General features: G+C 42.9%; 1 protein-coding gene across 1 annotated transcript in view; it reads left to right on the top strand.

Annotated features, from left to right (window-relative positions):
- Positions 1–21,163, top strand: part of APPL1 (adaptor protein, phosphotyrosine interacting with PH domain and leucine zipper 1) — a 59,382-nt gene that overhangs the window by 27,146 nt on the left and 11,073 nt on the right. The window contains exons 10-14 of the mRNA XM_040359241.1: positions 2,108–2,266; positions 5,740–5,928; positions 9,479–9,521; positions 13,165–13,221; positions 17,771–17,859. Coding sequence (XP_040215175.1) covers positions 2,108–2,266; positions 5,740–5,928; positions 9,479–9,521; positions 13,165–13,221; positions 17,771–17,859 — 537 coding nt within the window. The remainder of the gene's footprint in view (positions 1–2,107; positions 2,267–5,739; positions 5,929–9,478; positions 9,522–13,164; positions 13,222–17,770; positions 17,860–21,163) is intronic.

The raw sequence follows: 21,163 nt of genomic DNA, 5'->3' as shown, positions 1-21,163 counted from the left end.
CCGACTCCTCTCTAACCCAAAACAAAGAGCACCCCCTAGCACCTATTCTCAAACACCCCTAAAATAACTCCTGGCAGCATAATTGTTACCTGCAAATGCCCCCGCCAACCCTCCAACCACTATATCCCCCTCCTCTGCAATACAGCACTCCTGTAGCATACCTCAGAGAAGGCGCTGACTGTAGCGTGGATGGTGTCACATGGTGCCTGTGTACACATCCGAGCTGAGGAGAAAGCAGCAGTGAGAACAGAAATCTAATTGTGGCCGCGCTGTGCGGAGGTGTGTGTGGGGACGGTCGAACCCCGGGCACCCAGTCTGTCTCTGCCTCACTCCCTCCCCCCCCCCACTCTCCCCGCACATCGCATGGAGCAGAGGAGATCCCAGGAAGGGAAGGAGGGAGCTGCAGCGCCCCTCTCAATGCGGCGCCAGTCTGAGCCGGGTATCGCCGTGTGTGTGGGGACGGTCGGACCCCGAGCACCCAGTCTGTCTCTACCTCACTCCCTCCTCCCCCATTCTCCCCCCACATCGCATGGAGCAGAGGAGATCCCAGAAGGGAAGGAGGGAGCCGCGACGCCCCTCTCAATGCAGCGCCAGTCTGAGCCGGGTGTCACCCGGGTGCGTGCCGCACCCCCATAGCAACGCCACTGCCCCCCCCCCCCCCAAACAAAGTGGAGTTCTGCTTTCACTCCCTTCTGACTCTTATTCTAACTACTCTGTAAAAAGAAGATGCTTATACTTGCCTATTCCCAGGGCGCTCTCGTCCGGTCACATGGGCTTCACATAATTTTTCAGGTTCTGAAAAAGACAAAAAAAAATTCGAACATGCTGCATTTTTTAACGTCGTTTTAAACGATGTCGTTTTTCGGGTTGTAAAAAATGATCGTGTGTGGGCTAAAACGACAAAAACAGCCCGCGCATGCTCAGAAGCAAGTTATGAGATGGGAGCGCTCGTTCTGGTAAAACTCCCGTTCATAATGGAGTAAGCACATTTATCACGCTGTAACACAAAAGCGCAAATCGCCTTTTACTAACACGGAATCAGCTAAAGCAGCTCAAAGGCGAATGGAACTTCCCCTTTATAGTGCCGTTGTACGTGTTGTACGTCACCGCGCTTTGCTAGATCATTTTTTAAAAACGATGGTGTGTGGGCAACATCGTTTTAATGATGAAGTTGGGAAAACGTTGTTTTTTAGACATGCTGAAAAAACTACGTTTTCTTTCATGCTGAAAAATGACCGTGTGTACGCGGCATCACGGTTTCCTTCATCCATGCTATACAGCACATGTGGACAAATCTTACGCTTTGCCTCATGTTTTCTGACAGGCAGGAGCAGTTGTTAGAATACTTGCACAGCAGCTGCATCTGATTGGATGCTGTCCCCGAGTAGTTCCGAGGCTCTCCGGCGCCCCCCCACCTCTGGCCACATTGCATGCCATAGAAGTACATGCGGAACAAATTATCATAGTTTCCATTGACTTCTATAGAAAAACTCGATTTGATATGCGAGTGCTTTAGATTAAAAGCATTCTCCTGGAACGGATTATGCTCGTAATCCAAAGTTCCACTGTAGTAAATACAGAAGGAGCTAGAACATGCAGGAATGGCAGGAAGATCTCCCTATTGGAGTCTCCATGACCTGTAGGATGCCAGGGGCTGATCTAATTTCCCAGGCTTCACCTGCAAACAAAATATTTATTTTGGTTGGAATGACCCTTTCGGATTTATTTTCTTAATACAGTCATTTATGTAGGATGCTGACTGTACATGCTGTAGGCATGGAAAGGGACAGAAAACATGTCAAAATATAGAAACCTTACCTAAAACATGTTTACATGGCTATAATATTAACAGTGAAAAATGAGAAATATTTTCCTTTCCGGTATTTTAATTTGTGTTGCTTACATTTCCAGACTTAACATTTCACTAACATTTATTTTACTTCCTTTCTTTATTTTCTTTATAAATTTCATAAATTCCAGAAAACCACACTATTTAGTTTATTGTTGAGCTGTTTATGACATTGTACTGAGTGTTTATGAGTTACCCTCAGAGGGTTGTGATTGATGAATAGGAGTGAGAGGTGACCTGTGTGACATTTCTTGGCAGTGTCCGGCGGGAGATGGACAGCGATGGGGAAAACATGCAGCAGACCATACAGGACATGGAGGTGGCCAGTGAGCCTTTATATTTACCAGATCCAGACCCAAAGAAACTTCCCATCAACCGAAATTTAACCCGGAAAGCCGGCTACCTCAACATACGCAAGTATGAGAAAGCTTATGGGCCGTCAGAATAACTTCTAACCCCAGTGGATCTATAATGTTATCATTTGTTTTGGATAGTAATGAAGTGTTAAGACACCTCAACTTATGTTCTGGTGACAACGCCCGTATAATGCAAATGCTTCTTCCTTCTTTCTTCTTTCTTCTTTCTTCTTCTTCTTTCTCCAAAATGCATTTTAACACACATTAAAGTGCATTTTGCATTTTTTTTTCTGTGTGTGTATGTATGTATGTATGTATGTATATGTATATGTGTATATATATATATATATATATATATATATATATATATATATATAAATATATATATATATATATATATATATATATAATATGGGTTATACCGATACTAGTATCGGTACCGATACCAAGCACTTGCCCGAGTACTTGTACTCGGGCAAATGGTCCCGATGCTTCACCCGATACTTGTACTGTCAGCGGTGATCAGTGTGTGGCGAAGTTATAAGCACCGATCACCGCTGATTTTAAAGCAGCTGAAAGCCGCCGTGTATCCCGCCGTGTGTCGCCGTTTGTATCTCCTGTGTGCCGCCGTGTGTATCCCGTGTATGCCGCCGTGTGTATGCCGCCGTGTGTATCCTGTGTATGCCGCCGTGTGTATCCCGTGTACGCCGCCGTGTGTATCCCGTGTACGCCGCCGTGTGTATCCCGTGTATGCCGCCGTGTGTATCCGGTGTATGCCGCCGTGTGTATCGTGTGTATGCCGCCGTGTGTATCCGTGTATGCCGCGTGTTTCTCTCCCCTTCGGTGCTCCTCCACCACCCCTGGAAATATCAGGATGGAGAGCGAGGTAGGAGCCGGTAAATCTGGCTCCTTACTGATCCGAATGGACAGAGTCAGTGATCACTGACTCTGTCCATTCACATAACTGAAACACTGTAACCTGTGTTTACAAATGTTTCAGTTTATGAATGAAGAGAAGACGCTGTCTTCACTCCATTCATTTTCAGCAGAAAGGGACAGGGGAACATGTGTCCCTAGTCCCTTTCCCTATCTCAAAGGGAAGATGTCAGAGGTCTGTTAGGACCCCTTATATCTCACCAAAGCCCCCCCCAACAGGGCTGAAAAAATAAATAAAAAAATAAAGAATAAAAAAACAAAAGAATAAAAAAAATGATTGTAGAAAATAAAAAAATGAAAGAAAAAACACACTGACACAGTCCACCCCCCCCCCCCTTAAAAAAAAGAAAGCATTTTAAATAAAAAAAAATGTAAAAAATTAAAAACAAATTGTTAAAGATAAAAAAACAAAAAAACATACTGACACATGTGCAGCTGTCAAAAGTATCGGTATTCGGTATCGGCGAGTACTTGAAAAAAACGTATCGGTACTTGTACTCGGTCTTAAAAAAGTGGTATCGGGATAACTCTAATTAATATATATATATATATATATATATATATATATATATATATATAATTATTTTTTTTTACTGTATGCTGTTAACAAGCACTGCAATGCTTGGCGATCCATTATTGCATTTGGGTTAACATGTTGTACTGCAGGAAATTGCAACTGCTTTGTGTAATGCTGCTGGTGTTAACAAGCCCACACTTCCAATTTTTCATGTAAGTGAGAATGATGTCCTTCCTGCCGGAAGCCTCCTGGGATACCTACATTGCGCATCCCAAGAGGCTTTGGGCCAAGTTGAAGACACTGTACATGCGCGGTGGGTGTCACCAGGAGGTTGGCTGCTAGGACCTTGGAAGAGACAGCCAGCTTTTTATTGATGTCACCAAGGAAGATAGTGTAGGGCCCAGCATGCCTGCAGGCTTGCAGCTGATGACTGCAGGACGGGAAGGCCAGTAATGGGGTGAGTATATCATTTCAGATCAACCCAGCAGACCAATTAAGAAGGGATTAACTACAAAATTAGCCCCAAGGGGTGAAGTTCTTTTAAGTAAATGTGAGATATTGGGTTTGATATACTAAAACTGGTTCACACAGAATCTGGTCCAGTTGTGCATAGTAACCAGTCGGCCTTCTTTTTTTTTTTTTTTTTACATCTGTGTCCTATTGGGGAGATTTTCTTTCATTTTCCTGTGCCATAGCCAAAACACCAGGGTCTCAGGAACTGTCCCCATTGGAAGATTTCTTCTCTATTACTATTCAGATGACAACCCAAAATTTGGGATTTTCTTTCACCTCTCTGTGATGACCATAAACGGGAGGGGCCAGGAGCTCCGAAAAGAGACCAGAGAAGAGGAGGATCTGGGCTGCTCTGTGCAAAACCACTGCACAGTGCAGATAAGTATAACATGTTTGTTATTTTTAATGAAAAAAAGAAAGATTAGACTTTAGTATCCCTTTTTAAATTGTACTATATATGTATATGTATGTATATATATATATATGTGTGTGTGTGTGTGTGTGTGTGTGTGTGTGTGTGTGTAATATATATATATATATATGTGTGTGTGTGTGTGTGTGTGTGTGTGTGTGTGTATGTATATGTATATATATATATATATATATATATATATATATATATTATACCGTATTCATCGGCATATAACACGCACCCTAACTTTAAGAGGGAAGTTTCAGGAAAAAAAACTTTCTACAGCCCCCTGCGTATAACACGCAGGCACAGTTTACCCTCTATTTTCAGGGTAAAAAAGTGAGTGTTATACGCCAATAAATACAGTATATATGTGTAATATATATATATATATATATATATATATATATATATATATATATATATATATATATATATATATATATATATATATATGTATTAAAAATTTATATTTGTTAATTGCTTCCTAGATATTTTAACCTTCTATATCCTAGTGCCCTAAGACTCCTTTCACACTGAGGGCGTATTGCAGGCGCTATAGCGTTAAAAATAGCGCCTGCAATCTGCCCTTAAAAAGCTGCTCCATTGTCTCCAGTGTGAAAGCCCAAGGGCTTTCACACTGGAGCGTTGCGCTAGCAGGATGGTAAAAAAGTCCTGCTAGCTGCATCTTTGGAGCGGTGAAGGAGCGGTGTGTATACCACTCCTCCGCTGCTGCTATACCGCCCGCAATGCGCTGCTTTCTCGGCCGCTAGTGGGGGTTAAATGCGCCCATATCGTCGGCGGTAAAAATGTTAACATTTTACCGCTGACGCTATGGGTGGCTCAGTGTGAAAGGGGTCTAAAGTTTGGTAATTAAAAAAAAAAAAAAAAAGTTTGGCAATTGCTGACATATTTAAGCAAAGAAATTATGTTTTTCTTTGCATTAAAAATCTATAAACCTTATAAAAGATGATTGGCCTATCAGCCGTTTATTAGATTTTATGTTTTTTAGTGCAGAATGATTACCATAGACAGCAAGTGATCTTTTTTTTTTTTTTTTTTTTCATACAGACACTTTTGATACACAAATTCTGTTGTCTCTGCAGTTTTCTTTTATTTCTGGATTTTATCTAACTGGTTTGTTTTCCTGTTTCAGTAAGACGGGTCTGGTGTCCTCATCTTGGGAACGCCAGTATTTCTTCTCTCAGGGGGGAAATCTCATGAGCCAAGCCAGAGGAGATGTAGCAGGGGGCCTGGTGATGGATATCGACAACTGCTCTGTTATGGCTGTGGACTCTGAAGATCGGAGATACTGCTTCCAGATCACCTCCTTTGATGGCAAAAAGTTGGTATTTTTTTTTAATCTGGTAATAACAACCCACCCATACTGACAAGTAGAATAGGCAAGAATCAAAAGAAACTGTTGAAATGCACACGTTAACGGTTTGAAATTGTATTCAGGCGTTCTCTAGCTTCACACATAGACCAATTTTTCTCCAATTATTTTTTTTAACCCCATAAATATTGGTAAAGGATCAACCTTATCTAGTGGCAGAACTATAAAAGAGCGTCAGTATACTGATGAGTTAAAGTGTTACTAAACCCAGGACTCTGCATTCACTATATCGGGTCTCCCACAGTACACCGAGCATTATTTTAGTAAATATAAACGGCTAAATACCTTTTCTCATTCGCAGTATATAGCAGTCTTTTGACTTCTATCAGTGTCTGGCCGAGCACTGGTTAAAGCTTGTAGGAGGAGTTTTCATTATCTTCTGACTGTCATATGAGGCTGCATGACCCCTGACCCTCTGTCTGAACAGTGCTGATTGGTCCTGTGCTGATCACATGCATCCTTACCAAATTAAAAAAAACTCTCTAGCAATGCACACCAAACTGAGCATATAATGAGTGCCTCCTAGGGCTCTGTAATATCAGCAGATGGATTGGGGACAGTAAAAGAAGGGGAGGATCAGAGATGAAAGGATCAAACAGCCTTTCTGCACAATGCGGAGGATTAACCTCCTAGGTTCCACACTGAGTGCCACAAGCATGCTTTACTGCATATACAGACTGATTTTACTGTTGTGGGTTTAGTAACACTTTAACCACTTGCTTACTGGGCACATATACCCCCCTCCTGCCCAGGTGAAATTTCAGCTTCCAGCACTGCGTCGCTTTAACTGACAATTGCGCAGTTGTGCGACGTGGCTCCCAAACAAATTTGGCGTCCTTTTTTCCCCACAAGCAGAGCTTTCTTTTGGTGGTATTTGATCACCTCTGCGGTTTTTATTTTTTGCGCTATAAACAAAAAGAGCTAAAATTTTGAAAACATTTTTTAATATTTTTTACTTGTTGCTATAATAAATAGCCCAATTTTTTTTAGAAAAACGTTTTTTTTTCTCAGTCTAGGCCAATACGTATTCTTCTACATATTTTTGGTAAAAAAAAACTGGTTTGCGCAAAAGTTATAGTGCCTACAAAATAGGGGACAGAATTATTATTATTTTTTATTATTATTTTTATTTTTTTTACTAGTAATGGCAGCGATCTGCGATTTTTATTGGGACTGCAACATTATGGCGGACATATCGGACACTTTTGACACATTTTTGGCACCATTCACATTTTATACTGCGATCAGTGATATAAATATGCACTAATTACTGTATCAATGTGACTGGCAGGGAAGGGGTTAACACTAGGGGGTGAGGGGAAGGGGTTAAATGTGTACCATGCATAGTGTTTCTAACTGTGGGGGAAGGGGACTGACTGGGGGAGGTGACCGATCTGTGTCCCTATTTACACACACAGATCCACATCCTTGTTTGTGTAACCGTCGATCGCGGGTGTCTGGTGGACATCGCGGCCGCCAGGCACGCGCATCGGCATCTCAGTGATGCGGCGGGCACACGCGCACCACTGGCGGCGCTCGCGCGCCCCCCCAGTGGCTGGAGGCCGTATATAGACGGCCTCCCGGCAATTGGCATCCACACAGCGGCCGTACAAAGTCATACGGCCGTCAGGAAGTGGTTAAAGTGGTTCTAAAACCTAAACATTTTTTACCTTAACCACTTGCAGACCGCTCACCGTACATACACTGCGGCGGGGCGACCGCTCTGCGCCAGGTCACGTACCTAGTATGTGATCCAACACTTCTGGGTCTGTAGCATGCATACATGCCACCTGCGACCCGCTCCCACTGTGATTAGACACAGCGGGAGCTGATCTGCAGGTACCGTGGACTCGATGTCTGCCGGCACTCGCCGATCATTAGACACAGAGCCAGAACGGCGATTTGCTTATGTAAACAAGGCAGATCGCCATTCTGTCAGTAGGGAAGGCATGCAAAGCAGGAATGTGGATCAGTGCCTTCCCCTAATAAAAGCACCTCCCACACTGTTAGAAAACACAGGCTAGGCACATAGTTAACCCTTTTAAACACTTGTTGTTTAACCCCTTCCCAACCAGTGTCATTAGTACAGCAACAGTGCATATTTGTAACACTGATCACTGTATTGGTGTCACTGGTCCCTAAAAAGTGTCAGTGTCGCCTGCAATATCACAGTCCCAGTATAAGCTGATCGCCACCATTGCTAGTTAAAATAAATAAATAAAAATATCCCAAACCAATCAGTATACGCTTATTGGGATTTTTTTCATCAAAAATATGTAGCAGAATACATATTGGCTTAAATTTATGAAGAAATTTGAATTTACCAAAAATTTTTTATTGGATATGTTTTATAGCAGAAAGTAACATTTTTTTTTTTTTTTCCTTAACCACTTAAGACCCGGACCAAAATGCAGGTAAAGGACCCGGCCAGTTTTTGCGATTCGGCACTGCGCCGCTTTAACTGACAATTGCACGGTCGTGCGACGTGGCTCCCAAACAAAATTGGCGTCCTTTTTTTCCCACAAATAGAGCTTTCTTTTGGTGGTATTTGATCACCTCTGCGGTTTTTATTTTTTGCGCTATAAACAAAAATAGAGCGACAATTTTGAAAAAAATTCAATATTTTTTCCCTTTTGCTATAATAAATATCCCCCAAAAATATATAAAGAAACATTTTTTTTTCCTCAGTTTAATATTTTTTTTTTACTACTAATGGCGGCAATCAGCGATTTTTTTCATGACCGCGACATTATGGCGGACACATCGGACAATTTTGACACATTTTTGGGGCAATTGTCATTTTCACAGCAAAAAAATGGTATAAAAATGCATTGTTACTGTGAAAATGACAATTGCAGTTTGGGAGTTAACCACTAGGGGGCGCTGAAGGGGTTAAGTGTGACCTCATATGTGTTTCTAACTGAAGGGGGGCGGGGCTGGACTGGACGTGTGATGTCATTGATCATGCCTCCCTATATCAGGGAACACACGATCAATGACAGCGCCACAGTCTGGCAGAAGTTGGTCAGTAGAATGGGACTGCTGGAAAACTTTCATTCGATCAGACACTGCAGCCATTCATCTACATCGCTGATCAGTGTATTGTGACAGCCGAGAAGTCCTGCTGTCAGAATACAATACAGAATACAATAGCACAGCGAGGAGAATTTTTGCATCTTCCTCGCTTGTGTGGATGCAGAAATATATATATATATTTTTTTTCATTCCGCCAGCTGAATGGGAAAAAAAAACTATACATGTATACCAACCTTTGATTGACAGCTTTGTACAATGCACTAGAGGTTGATTGATATAACAAGAGCCTAATGTATAGAGAGATTGGGATGATATTTTAAGGAATAATTTTATTTCTTGTTCTTATTTCAATAACACAGGGACGATGGAAGGATTTTTATTGAATGCATACATTTAATACCTTAAACATTTGACTATAGATCTGTTTTATATGACTGTATATATTATTATTTTTTCTTTTCAGGTCTGTAATTTTACAAGCAGAGAGCAAGAAGGACAGTGAAGAGGTATAATTACCAGTTAACTGTGTGTGCGCGCGTGTACGTGCACGGTGTGAAAAAATCTTTGTGTTTCTTTCCCCAGCTGCATATTTTAGGATTTTTTTTCTTCCTAATCTGTCCATAATTATTCTATAGAAAATAGGATTGCTAAACGGGTAGATATTCTTTATACGCTTTGAATAGATGGCGATCTTGAAAATAGGGGGAATGTAAGTTCTATTATTCTAACTGACCTGGCAAACTGGAGTTTTCTATTGTTGATCCAGGATTACTGGCGGTCACGAGGTACACCCAAAAAAACTTATTATCTGACTACGAATAGGTGTACCTCATAAAATTTGGGCTTTTTCAAACTCACAGCTGCGTCCCACTATATGTACCATCAACCGAGACAACTGCTAAAGTGCAAATGATGCCTGCTAGCTTTATTCATTAGGGCCTCACTGCCGGGTTTATGAGAACAGCTGTGAGCATAAAGCCCCATAGAAAGCAACGGGGGTCTCACAGCACTTGCAGACATTTACATGTAGTCCAGCTACATACGAACGGCTGTGGCCACTGTCGGGCTGTTATTGCATGGGACTTCCCACCTGCAGCTGTTTTTTTTTTTGTTTAACCACTTAAGACCCGGACCTTTAGGCAGCTAAAGGACCCGGCCAGTTTTTGCGATTCGGCACTGCGTTGCTTTAACTGACAATTGCACGTGCGACGTGGCTCCCAAACAAAATTGGCGTCCTTTTTTTCCCACAAATAGAGCTTTCTTTTGGTGGTATTTGATCACCTCTGCGGTTTTTATGTTTTGCGCTATAAACAAAAATAGAGCGACAATTTTGAAAAAAATTCAATATTTTTAACTTTTTTCTATAATAAATATCCCCCAAAAATATATAAAACATTATTTTTTTTCCTCGGTTTGGGCCGATATGTATTCTTCTACCTATTTTTGGTAAAAAAAATCGCAATAAGCGTTTATCAATTGGTTTGCGCAAAATTTATAGCGTTTACAAAAAAGGGGATAGTTTTATTGCATTTTTATTAATTATTTTTTTTTACTACTAATGGCGGCGATCAGCAATTTTTTTTGTGACTGCGACATTATGGCGGACACTTCGGACAATTTTGACACATTTTTGGGACCATTGTCATTTTCACAGCAAAAAATGCATTAAAAATGCATTGTTTACTGTGAAAATAGCAATTGCAGTTTGGGAGTTAACCACAAGGGGGCGCTGAAGGGGTTATGTGTGACCTCATTTGTGTTTCTAACTGTAGGGGGGTGTGGCTGTAGGTGTGACTCATCGATTGTGTTTCCTTATAAAAGGGAACACACGATCAATGACAGCGCCACAGTGAAGAACGGGGAAGCTGTGTTTACACATAGCTCTCCCCGTTCTTCAGCTCCGGGGACCGATCGTGGGACTCCAGCGGCGATCGGGTCCGCGAGTCCCACGGTCACGGAGCTTCGGACCGGGTCGCGAGCATGCGCCCGCGACCCCACGGCTGGGCTTAAAGAGCCACGTACATGTACGTGGTTGTGCCCAGCCTTGCCATTCTGCCAACGTATATCGGCGTGAAGGGGTCCTTAAGTGGTTAAATAACAAACATGTCATACTTACCTCCACTGTGCAGTTCGTTTTGCACAGAGTGGCCCCGAACACCATTTTCTGAGGTCCCCCGGCGGCTCTCTTGGCTCCTCACCGCTTCTGCTAACCCCCTATGGGAAGCGCTCCTCCAAGGGGGTTACCTTGAGGGCACGCTCCCAAGTCCTGCATTCGGCGTCCATAGTCGCAGAGTGCAGGACTCTGTCCCGCCCCCCCACGGCTCCCGCATCATTGGATTTGATTGACAGCAGCAGGAGCCAATGGCTGCGCTGCTATCAATCTATCCAATGAAGAACAGAGAACCCTGGGGGAAACATCAAGCGCGTTCTCGACACTGGACTTTCCAGGGCTCAGGTATGTAAAACGGGGGGCTGGGGGATAGGATAGGATGCATTAAGGTGAAAAAACATGAGGGTTTACAACCCCTTTAAGCTGGGTACACACCAGCAGGTTGAAGGGAGAAAAAAAAAACTAACAGATTCCTGCATCCGCACAAGTAAGGTGGATGCAAGAATCCTGTCTGCTGTGTTATTGTCTTCTGACCTCAAGGACTCCTCCGCTGTTATAATACACTGATCAATGCTGCAGCCGCTGAACGATAAAGGCTTTCCAGCAGGATTGTTCGACAAAAAAGCCGATCTAAAAATCGGTTTCACAGGGAGGGCTACACACAGATCAAAATTTGACTGCTCCCTGCTAAACCGGATGAATTTTCATCTGTGGGCACCGGACTCTACAGGAGTTTTTTTGGTATAACCTCATACAAGAAATTTTATTTTAGGACCAGAACGTGGCGTGGGAAACCCACATTCCGTACACATTTCCTGCACTGTGTTCAAAGCACACTGCACTTGTGATCTGCAGCAGGGGTCAGTACAATGCTAACGACGTTTGCCTACATCCAATCACATGGTACTGAAGTACTAGGCGAATTGGTTGTCATGCGTTTTATAAAATAGTGCAGGTACTGCTTTGGCTGTTGTCCGACATGATTTCCGCGCAGATTTCACCCAGAATGCACTGCACGCTCCTGCGTGATTCATGGTGTGTACCGGCCCTTAGCGCCATTGTAAATTTATGAAAAGTTACAGGCCACTACTTGTTTTAAAACTAATGCTGCCCCTTTTTTTTTTTTTTTCATTTTGCTAGATACTAATACATATGACGCTATGGTGTTGATTTACTAAAGGAAAATAGACTGTGCACTTTGCAAGAACAGTTGCTCCAGAGCTTAGTAAACGCGCAGAAGCTCTGCTGACTTCCATCATCCAATCATGTGCAAGAAAAAATGCATCCTTTTTTAATTTTTTATATTCATTGCATGCGATTGGGTATTCTTTGCAAAGTGAAAGTTCATCTCATTTACTAAGCTCTTTTTTGCCTTGTAAATCAACCCCTTCGGTATGTATATAAGTAAAAAGTTAACGTTTTGATCTATAGCTGAAATGTTATGAAAATTGTTCTGAGCCTTTAGGGCCCTTTCACACGTACGGACAAACGGTCCGTTTATTACAAGTCCGTTTACGGACTTGTAATGCTTCCCTATGGGATTGCAGACGTTAGCGGATGATGCATCCGCAAACATCCGCGTCCGCAAAGATCCGCTTTTGCGGACGGAAGAAAACCCTATTTTTCTTCCGTCCGACGGAACGGATGAATACGGACACACGGTCCGTATTCATCCGATTCCCCATAGGGGAGAGCGGAGGAGGGACAGGGCGGTCTCTGCACTGTGTGCGGGGACCGCCCTGTCCGCCGACAGCTCAGCGGGGATTAAAGGAGGAATCCCCGCTGAGCCAAACGGGCTAACGGAGCGGATCAATTACGGATCCGCTCCGTGTGAAAGAGCCCTTAGCGGTATACAGATGCTGAAGTGGTTTATTTTAGATAGGCAAGTAACAGAAGTGTATATGTTTTTTTTATATTATATTAAAAGTTTGTCACATGTCAAACATGAATGCATTTAATAAAAGAACTTATGAGGTGCTGTCTCATATCTGTGGTTGCATTTATTCATTTATTTGCATTTTTTTTCTCTCCTTGCACAGTGGATAAGTACAATAAACAACATCTCTAAACGCATATATCTAACGGAAAACCCAGAGGTGAGTTATTTTCCGATGATTACGCAAATGTGCTTCTAATAAATGGCTGTTAAAAGCGAAGTCCATATTAACCACTTAAGACCCGGACCTTTAGGCAGCTAAAGGACCCGGCCAGGTTTCGCGATTCGGCACTGCGTCGCTTTAACAGACAATTGCGCGGTCGTGCGACGTGGCTCCCAAACAAAATTGGCGTCCTTTTTTTTCAACAAATAGAGCTCTCTTTTGGTGGTATTTGATCACCTCTGCGGTTTTTATTTTTTGCGCTATAAACAAAAATAGAGCGACTGTTTTGAAAAAAATTCAATATTTTTTACTTTTTGCTATAATAAATATCCCCCAAAAATATATAACACAATAAAAATAAAAAATGTCCTCAGTTTAGGCCGATACGTATTCTTCTACCTATTTTTGGTAAAAAAATTCGCAATAAGCGTTTATCGGTTGGTTTGCGCAAAATTTATAGCGTTTACAAAATAAGGGATAGTTTTATTGCATTTTTATTAATTCTTTTTTTTTTTTTTTTTACTACTAATGGCAGCGATCAGCGTTTTTTTGTTTTTTTTTTGGGACTGCGACATTATGACGGACACTTCGGACAATTTTGACACATTTTTAGGACCATTGTCATTTTCACAGCAAAAAATGCATTTAAAATGCATTGTTTACTGTGAAAATTACAATTGCAGTTTGGGAGTTAACCACAAGGGGGCGCTGAAGGGGTCATGTATGACCTAATATGTGTTTCTAACTGTAGGGGGGTGTGGCTGTAGGTGTGACGTCATCGATTGTGTATCCCTATAAAAGGCATCACACGATCGATGACGCCGCCACAGTGAAGAACGGGGAAGCTGTGTTTACATACAGCTCTCCTCGTTCTTCAGCTCCGGGGACCGATCGCGGGACTCCAGCGGCGATCGGGACCCACGGCTGGGCACTAGCACAGGACGTACCTGTACGTGCCCAGCCGTGCCATTCTGCTGACGTAAATGTGCAGGAGGCGGTCCTTAAGTGGTTAAAGAAAATAATAATAATATGAATATGAATATTTGCTGCAAGAAATGCACATTTAATATTTTTTGCAAATGGGCTTGCAAAGCATTGCAACCATGATCAACGGATCGCATGTGTATTACACAAGCTCCTGCAGACCCTTGCTTTAGCTCCAAGGTAAAGACTGTTCACAATGAGAAAGCAGGGGGGGAGGATAAAATCCTGATGAAATTCTGTTTTAACCACATAAAGATCGCCTGCCATACATATACTGCGGCAAGGCGGCTCTATTGCGCAAAATCACGTACCTGTACTTGATTTCGTTCAATAGCCACTGGGGGGCACGTGCTGCCGGAGCAGCAATCGTGCGCTGATTGGCCAAGGGAAAGCCAATCAGTGGACCCGGTGGATGCGATGTCCGCCGGTTACCCACGATTGCTCCCCACAGAGACAAGAAGGGTGGTATGCCAATATAAACAAGCAGACCGCCATGCTGTCAGGCATGGACACTGTGATCTAGTGTTCCTGGTAATCAGGAAAACAGATCAGTGTCCATGCAGTGTCCCCCCCACAATAGGGAAAAACGATTAGGGAATACACTTAACTCTTTGATTGCCCCTGATGTTAACCCCTTCCCTGCCAGTGTCATTTAGGCTGGGTTCACACTACGGTTTTCCCGTCCGTCAGCCGCATACGATTTCAGTATTGAAAACGTACGGGCCCGGACGGGAAAACGTATAGATAGAGAATGCATTGCAAATCGTATGCACTCAGATGCATCCGGGTGCGTACGATTTGCTGGCAAAACGTTTTTTAAACGTCCGCAAAACCGTGTTCAACCACGGTTTTGCGGTCGTTTTTAAAACAGTATGGCAAACGCATACGTTTTCCTTTAACATTAATGTTAATGGAAAACGCACATGTGTGCGGTTCCATACGTTCCCGTCCGTTTCAGCCGCATACGGTTTTCCATATAAATGGTATGCGGCTGACGGACGGGAAAACCGTAGTGTGAACCCAGCCTTATTCAGTGTCAGTGCATATTTTTAGCACTGATCACTGTAATAATGTCACTGGTTCCCAAAAAGTGTCAACTGGGTGTCCGATCTGTCCGCCGCAATGTCGCAGTCCTGCTAAAAATCACTGATCACCGCCATTGCAAGTAAAAAATTTTTTAAAAAAAATGGCATAAATCTATCCCCTGTTTTGTAGACGCTATAACTTTTACGCAAACCAATCAATATACGCTTATTGTGATTTTTTTTTTACCAAAAATATGTAGCAGAATACATATTGGCCTAAATTGGTTAAGGAATTCGATTTATTTTTTATTATTGTATGTGTTTTTTATAGCAGAAAGTAAAATTTTATATATATATATATATATATATATATATATATATATATATATATATATATATAATTTAATATTTTTTTTTTAATCGTTCTTTTATTTTTTTGTTTATAGCGCAAAAAGTAAAATGATATGGGTACAGCGTCGCACGACAGTGCAATTGTCCGTTAAAGTAATGCAGTGCCGTATCGCAAAAAATGGCCTGGTTATTAAGGGGGTAAAACTTTCTGGGGCTGAAGTGGTTAAACTATTGTAGTATTTTTTTTTTTTGGTCTGTTAGAAATTTTATTCATGCACCCCTGCATACTGGTTGTTCCACTTTAAGAATTTTATGACTAGAGGTGAACTTCTTTCTTTACACTGAGTGCTCACTTCATGGTCCGGTGTACACTGACATACCTTTGCATCAGCTAGAATACGGCCCTTTCTTTCTCGTACATCACGGGACACAGAGCGGCATATTCATTACTATGTGGGTTATATGGAGTACCTTCAGGTGATGGACACTGGCAATCTCAAACAGGAAGTGCCCCTCCCTATATAACCCCCTCCCATAGGAGGAGTACCTCAGTTTTTTCGCCAGTGTCTAACCGGTCTCTAGGGTGATTTAGTACAGGGTCTGGAAGGCCTATGTAGACTGGTGTGAGTCCAAGCTATGGCTTCTCGTAAGTTTACCATTGATAGAATATTTAGTTTGCTCCAGCTAGGAGTGGATAAGGGACTGGCATTAAGCACTATCAAAGGATAGATTCAGCTTTGTCAGTATGGTTCCAGCGGCTGCTGGCCACCCACTCGCTGGTTAAGACCTTCATTCAAGGGGTCTTACGTATTAATCCTCCAGTTAAATCCCCGCTTTGTCCGTGGGATTTAAATCTTGTTCTGTCAGATTTACAGAAACAACCTTTTGAGCCGTTGGCTGAAATTCCTTTGGTTCTACTGACAAGGAAGTTAGTATTTTTGGTCGCCATAGTTTCCGCCAGAAGAGTATCGGAACTGGCAGCCTTATCCTGTATGGAACCATATTTTATTTTGCATAAGGACAAGGTCGTTCTCCGCCCTCATCCTTCCTTCCTACCGAAGGTTATATCCAGTTTTCATCTAAACCAGGATTTGATACTACCATCCTTCTTTCCTAAACCTACTTCCAGAAAGGAAGGGTTGCTGCATACCTTGGATATTGTCAGGGCCATGAAGGCCTATCTTAAAGCTACAGAGAAGATCCGGAAAACAGATGTGTTGTTCATTTTACCGGATGGGCCCAAGAAGGGGCAGGCAGCTGCAAAATCCACCATCTCGAGGTGGATTAAACAGTTAATCACTCAGGCCTACGGCTTGAAAGGGTTGCCTCCTCCGTTATCATTAAAGGCTCATTCTACTAGGGCCATGGGCGCCTCCTGGGCAGCGCACCACCAGATCTCTATGGCTCAAGTTTGCAAGGCGGCAACCTGGTCTTCTGTCCACACGTTTACAAAATTCTACCAGTTGGACGTAAGAAGGAATACTGATACAGCCTTTGGGCAGGCAGTGCTGCAGGCTGCGATTTAAGACCCTCAGAATCGGGGGCACCCTTGAGATAAAATTTAAATTTAAGTTTAATTTTTCTCGACTAAGTTGGATTTATTATTATTTGAGAGTATCTCTGAATTAAATCCTTTTGTCTTGGAGATGTTCTCCCTCCCCTCATTGTAAGCATTGCTTTGGGACATCCCACATAGTAATGAATATGCCGCTCTGTGTCCCGTGATGTACGAGAAAGAAAAAGGGATTTTTAATACAGCTTACCTGTAAAATCCTTTTCTTGGAGTACATCACGGGACACAGAGCTCCCACCCCTCTTATGGGGACCATTTTTGGGAGGCATACTGCTTGCTACAAAACTGAGGTACTCCTCCTATGGGAGGGGGTTATATAGGGAGGGGCACTTCCTGTTTGAGATTGCCAGTGTCCATCACCTGAAGGTACTCCATATAACCCATATAGTAATGAATATGCTGCTCTGTGTCCCGTGATGTACTCCAAGAAAAGGATTTTACAGGTAAGCTGTATTAAAAATCCCTTTTTAACAGCCAAAAGAAAGAAGCAGAGACCTGCTTGTTTTTCTATGCGTTGCATCTACTAAAAATGTATTATTATTTTATATGCTCTTTGCTTTTGTATAAAGATGTCTGTGGAATTCTAAGTCTTTACAATCTATTTTCATGTTAGGAAACTGCTGCCAGAGTAAACCAAACTGCCCTGGAAGCAGTGACCCCATCGCCATCTTTCCAGCAGAGACATGAGAGCATGAGGCCGGTGTAAGTTTATCACTCGTGACATTTGATCATCCATAACCTTATCCTAGAAGCAGTGTTGCAGAGTACATGAATGCTTCAGACCTTACTCTAAGGCCCCTTTCACACTGGGGCAGGAGGTGCGGTGGTGGTATAGCGCCGGAATTGCAGAGGTATTCGGCCGCTAGCGGTGCGGTTTTAACCCCCGCAAGCGGCCGAAAAAGGGTTAATACCGCCGGCAATGCGCGTCCGCAGAGGCGGTATAGCCACGATGTCCGATTATTTTCAATGGGGAGGAGCGGTGGAGGAGCGGTAAACACACCAATCCCCTCACCGCTCCAAAGATGCTGCTAGCAGGACTTTTGGAGCGGTCTCGCCAGCGCATCACCTCAGTGTGAAAGCACTGATCCGTTTAACCTCCCTGGCGGTATGATTCTTTCAGAAAAAAGGTGCTGAAAGCGGTACCATTATTTGCAAGGAAATTTGGCGTTTTATACTGTAGGTCTGTAATTCTTAGGAATAACTCACTTAAATCGGACCAAACAAGATTCTAATAGGCATCCCGGGTATGACATTTTTTTAAAAACAAAATTATAAATTATAATATAATAAATAATTATAAATAATTATAACAAATAATAATATAATTATAATAAAAATTATTCAATAATGTAATCAACTCAAAATCACTGAAATTTGCTCAGTTGCAGAATTGTCGCTGTCATTACTTTTTTTTTTTTATGACGAATTTCCCCACAAATCGCTATCGCACAATTCTGCAAGTGTATATAATTTATTATCGCTGTTTTCTAGCTGCTCTAAAACCATTTTTTACATAAAGGGACACTTTTGGTTGCTATGGACAATCTACAGTTTGCAGGCAGAAAGAACAGTTTTTATTATATAACAGTACATGTAGGGTACTGGGCAGACCACTAGGGACAAAGGGGGGTGTGTATTTTTTACATACAGTACTGTAATCTATAAGATTACAGTATACTGTATGTAAGGTGTTTGTTTACGTTTTTGAATTTGGCGCCATTCTCCGCTCCCGTGCGTCGTAACGTCGCAGGGAACAGAGATCGGTGGCACAGGAGGACGCTGTGTGAATCGAGCGAGGTCCCGCTCGCTCACACAGCGCAGTGGCATCGCTGGATCCAGGGACAAGGTAAGTAACTTTGTCTGCTGCTGCAGCGAGGCAAGCCCGAGTCTGACTCGGGGTTACCGATCCTAGCACAAAAATCTAACCCCGAGTCAGACTCGGGAATACCGCCAGGGGGGTTAACATAAATATCTAAAAACTATTAAAATTCCTATACATTCACTTTAAGACAATGCTTTCACCTGGTATGTCAACTTGAAAAGAAATGATGCAGCCAGCAGTCTGTGCTTTTTGCTCATTTTCTTGTCGGTGGTCATCTGATCCTTTAGCAAAGCTTCTTTATTGCTTCATGATCTAATGAAGGGATCGTTTTAAGGATTGTCATTTGTCCCTGAAAGTGGGTACAGATTCTTGTCATTAGGAGGGATAGATCAAAGGACTGCACATTAAACCTCTGCTATGTCTGAATACAGACAGGAGCTTTCTGGTGTGTTTACTTGAGAAGCAGAAGACTTAGGACAGACCTAGTAATAAGGCACGCCTGGCATTGCAGCCCATCCAGTAATCTCCATCCTGTGGGGTCTGTTTTTTTTCTTGTTTCTGTGATATCTTTTGGCACAAATGTTAGGCCTCGTACACACGGACAGACTGACGGACAGTTTTCATCGGTCAAACCGATCGTGTGTGGGCGCCATAGGTTATTTAACCTTCGGTTAAAAAAAAGCCAACTTGCTTTAAAAGTTAACCGATGGATTGCTAACCGATAGGTCAAAACCGATCGTTGGTATGCAAAACCATCGGTTAAAAACCCACGCATGCTCAGAATCAAGTCGACGCATGCTTGGAAGCATTGAACTTCGTTGTGTTTTACGTCACCGCGTTCTGACACGATCGGTTATTTAACCTATGGTGTGTAGGCGTGACGGACCATCAGTCAGCTTCATCGGTTAGCCTAAGACAACTGTCCTTCAGACCGTTTTCATTGGATGGACTGATCGTGTGTACGAGGCTTTACATAGTAAGAACCAAAGGGCCTTCATGACCTCCGTTTTTCCATATCCCTAAGGCTGCTTTCACATTCCTGCGTGGAGCCGCGGTGACGGTATAGCCGCGATATTTGTAGCGCCGCTATACCGTCGTATTTACCGCGATATTTGGGCGCTAGCGGTGAGGTTTTAACCCCCGCTAGCGGCCGAAAAACGGTTAATACCGCCCGCGTTGCGGGCGGTATTACCGCGGTTTCTCGTTGATTTCAATGGGAAGCCGCGGTATAGCAGTAAAGATGCGGCTAGCAGGACTTTTGGAGCGCTCCTGCTAGCGCACCGCTTCAGTGTGAAAGCCTTCGGGCTTTCACATTGAACACTACAGGGCAGGTTTTTTCATGCGGTATAGCAGCGCTATTTTTAGCGCTGTACCGCATGAAAAACGCCTCAATGTGAAAGGGGTCTAAGTCTGCCTTCTAGAGAAATTGGCATGATGTGACAACCTGCTTAGAATATACAATATGAAGAAAACATATTTCCAAAGAAAAATTCATCTTTCCAAAAAGTAAAATGTTACTTTGCATCCACAGCAGAAGACCGTATACAATATCCTTATTCTCCAAAACAATCCATACACGCCCTCTACTTAAAGATGACCTTCACACCCCCCCCCCCAGATCTTCCAAGGCTATGAGTATGGCCGCTACCCTCCACACTATAAATCAGCACTTTTATTTATTTATCGGATCTTTGTTTTTTTAATCTTAGGCCTGGCCCCGCCCACCTACCGCTATTCTCCATGTTGCCTCCTGGGAATTCCCATTACTAAACATTCCATGGTTATCTCGGGAGCGAGGATGAGAGGGTGGCTACATTCTTGCCTACAGTGGGACAATGGATAACAAACATAGCCAACCTATAAATTGGAAGTAAACCCTTGTATAATACAAAAAAAAACATCCTGCAAGACAAAGACATAATGAGCTCATTATGTATTAACTCAGATTGAAGCCCCTGCAGCGGTCCACGTCTACCCCTCCAGCCATCGACATGTCATCCCAGAGTTACTTCCAGGTATCGCGGCTCCGGCGCTGTGATTGGCCGAAGCCGTGATGACGTCACTCCCCCTCATGCGCGTGGGAGCCGCCGTTAACAGCATGCAGACTGAAGCAAGGGCATCTAGATGCACATGCAGGGGATAGGGAATATCTCCTAAACCATGTGTGTTTAGGAGATATCCTTG

Source organism: Rana temporaria, chromosome 7 (genome assembly GCF_905171775.1).
Source record: "Rana temporaria chromosome 7, aRanTem1.1, whole genome shotgun sequence".
Lineage (NCBI taxonomy): Eukaryota > Metazoa > Chordata > Amphibia > Anura > Ranidae > Rana > Rana temporaria.
Note: the sequence above shows the minus strand (reverse complement) of the source record. Positions and strands in the feature narration are given on the sequence as shown.